General features: G+C 38.6%; 1 protein-coding gene across 1 annotated transcript in view; it reads right to left on the reverse strand.

The window, feature by feature from the left end:
* Window positions 1-1110: 1110 nt before the first annotated feature.
* LOC101848739 (sorting nexin-25) overlaps window positions 1111-2500 on the reverse strand; it is a gene marked incomplete in the record, with an annotated part of 21280 nt that continues 19890 nt past the window's right edge. The window contains 2 exon segments of the mRNA XM_013081035.2: window positions 1111-1336; window positions 2392-2492. Of these exon segments, the coding sequence (XP_012936489.1) occupies window positions 1214-1336; window positions 2392-2492 (224 nt within the window).

Consider the following 2500-nt stretch of genomic DNA (forward strand, 5'->3'; position numbering starts at 1 on the left):
GTGGGGGGGGAAGGAGGGAGGGGCAAAAACTCCTGCAAATCAGTTGTCAGTACTGTAAAATATTAATTAGCAGGCACACATACTGTAAGCGCAATTCTTTTATCTAAACTGAAAATGGTTCCGGAAGTTTGATGCTCCTTGTGACTTTAGAAAATTAGAAACATTAAGTGGAATGATCTGATCATAAACATGAAAATATTTCTAGAAAGTCATGTATCAACAGTGAGCATTTCACTCAAAAACATAATTTGAAAAAAGCATTTTCTACTCACACATCCAGTCAAATAAATACACGCACTCAGCATAACAGCAGCCACAATAGGAACGCGACTCAAAATCTGCTTCAAAAAGAAGCACACACAAACACAAACTTGATCACATACTGCAGGGTAAGTAAAAAGCAACACAACAAGGAACACAGCTGCCGACTGGATGCGAAAAAAAATCGTAAACTTTTTGGACCCATGGAAACAAGCACACGGGGAGTCAAAATTTACCCACCATATTGTATCAAGATTATTTTAATATCGTCCGCCTCAAAATGAGTAAAACGTGGACAATTTTAGAAATCTGTTATCCAGAAAACTGGCACCAAAGAAAGGAAAAATAAACACAAGACTTAGCACTGACATCCAACTGCAATAATTTTTTCATAACATGACATTTTTTTTTTAATCTCTAAGCAACAGGAAACTTTGTTACCATGAGGGCTTCTACTATTGCTCATGAATAAAGATGGCACTTGACTGAATCTTGTGACAGGATTTGAGTAAAAGATGCCTTTCACTTTCTAGGATTCTGAATCCTGAGTCAAGATGACTAACAGATTCTTGTTCATATCGCCTGATCAGTGTAAAACTCCATTACATGAGTTACTTCTCACAATCCACAAATGGATATATTGGCCAAAAATCGATATTAGGGTCAAATTTGTATATTTTTCTATTGATGCCATATTCTTTAACTATCACCTGTCTTTTATTATTTCATGCTTATAAATTGTAAAAACTTCACCTATAAGCGTGATGTATCTATTTCCTTAAGGCTTGAATCCGAGAAGTAACTCATTTTGTCAGTACACTTCACATACGTCACTTTTTTTAAATGGCACAGGGCGAAGTCTTACACTGAGCAGTCTATATCTTGCTGGAGATAACCATTATTTTTTAAAAAACCAGTCCCATCCACAAAAATGAGCAAAATCTCCGACATGCTAGAAATCTGTCTCCTGCTCTAAGGCAAGCTTCTGCCGCTGATCCTCCATGCTTTTCTGTACGGTGCTCTTGGCCGACCGGAATTCCCGAAGCAGCTCGGTCAGGAGAAGTTCCAGAAGGTTCTGTGGACAACACGAGCAGAAACCTGGTCTGTAACTACTGATGGTTAGCCACTTTTTCTTTGGTCAGATAGATCTTTTACTGCACTTGTAAAACATCTGGTCATGTAAGCGCCGAAGATTTTTTTTTTTTGGACTGGGTTGGTGTTTTACAGCACTATCAACACACCTTTGGTCAAGTAAGCACCAGCCAAAGATTAGACTTACAAGAGAGTAACTTTTACTTTAGCCCTATGTTTTTCTTTCAAAAACCCTAAAACAATGCATTGACATATTGCTGATCATTTTGTACAACAGAAATATAAGCAGCAGTCAGAAAATATTCAATAGGACTTTTTTAATCAAACATACTACTACTGCCTTATTTGAGGTCTGAGGTAAACCACTTTTCGAAATACAGACAGTCTAAACACGCTTTACAAGTAAACCTGGAGACTGAAAGTAAAGCTCACTTGGTCCAAAATTCTTTCATATCTATTCCATTAAGTCATCACAAAGTATACTTAGAGGGGAAAAAAATTGGGCACAAGCATTCTGTTCCTGTTTAATCCATCACATTATTCCCATTTAAACATAAGCATCCACGGCATTACGGACGGTCTGACCAGCACAGACTGTGAAACAGTTACATCACAGCAAGCAGAAGACGTGAGTTCAATTCCAAAGTTGGGAAGATTTTAATCGAGTATCTCCATCCATCTCATCTGTCTGCTAGGATGTTGTATCCCTCTCTGCCTATGTTGGCCCTGAAAAGTAGGGTTGAAGCAATTTGCCTCACCTCCTAGATACCGCAACCTAAATTGCATCAATGAGGGAGTAAAACACTCACAATTACAAATTTCTATTACACATTAGTTTGTTTCAGTTTAGCTGTAGTTTTACAGCACTTTCAACACAATAACGTCACATAAGTGCCAAAGATTTAAGGTGTTACCAGTCAATAACATACAAGGAAAAGAGGAAGAAGAGGTAAAGATGATGGATGTTTGACAGGAAAGAAGGAGCAAACCACACCAGAGCACCCACCAAACACCCACACCGACAGTATGATGACTCACATATAGCAGGTGTTTGTTCAAGTTCTTGTTCTGTAGCACCTCAAAGATCTTGATGATGCCGCGACGCCCGTTGTCTTCACCCACCATGGTCCTCAGGATATCTGGGGAG

Source organism: Aplysia californica, unplaced genomic scaffold, assembly GCF_000002075.1.
Source record: "Aplysia californica isolate F4 #8 unplaced genomic scaffold, AplCal3.0 scaffold00112, whole genome shotgun sequence".
Classification (NCBI taxonomy): domain Eukaryota; kingdom Metazoa; phylum Mollusca; class Gastropoda; order Aplysiida; family Aplysiidae; genus Aplysia; species Aplysia californica.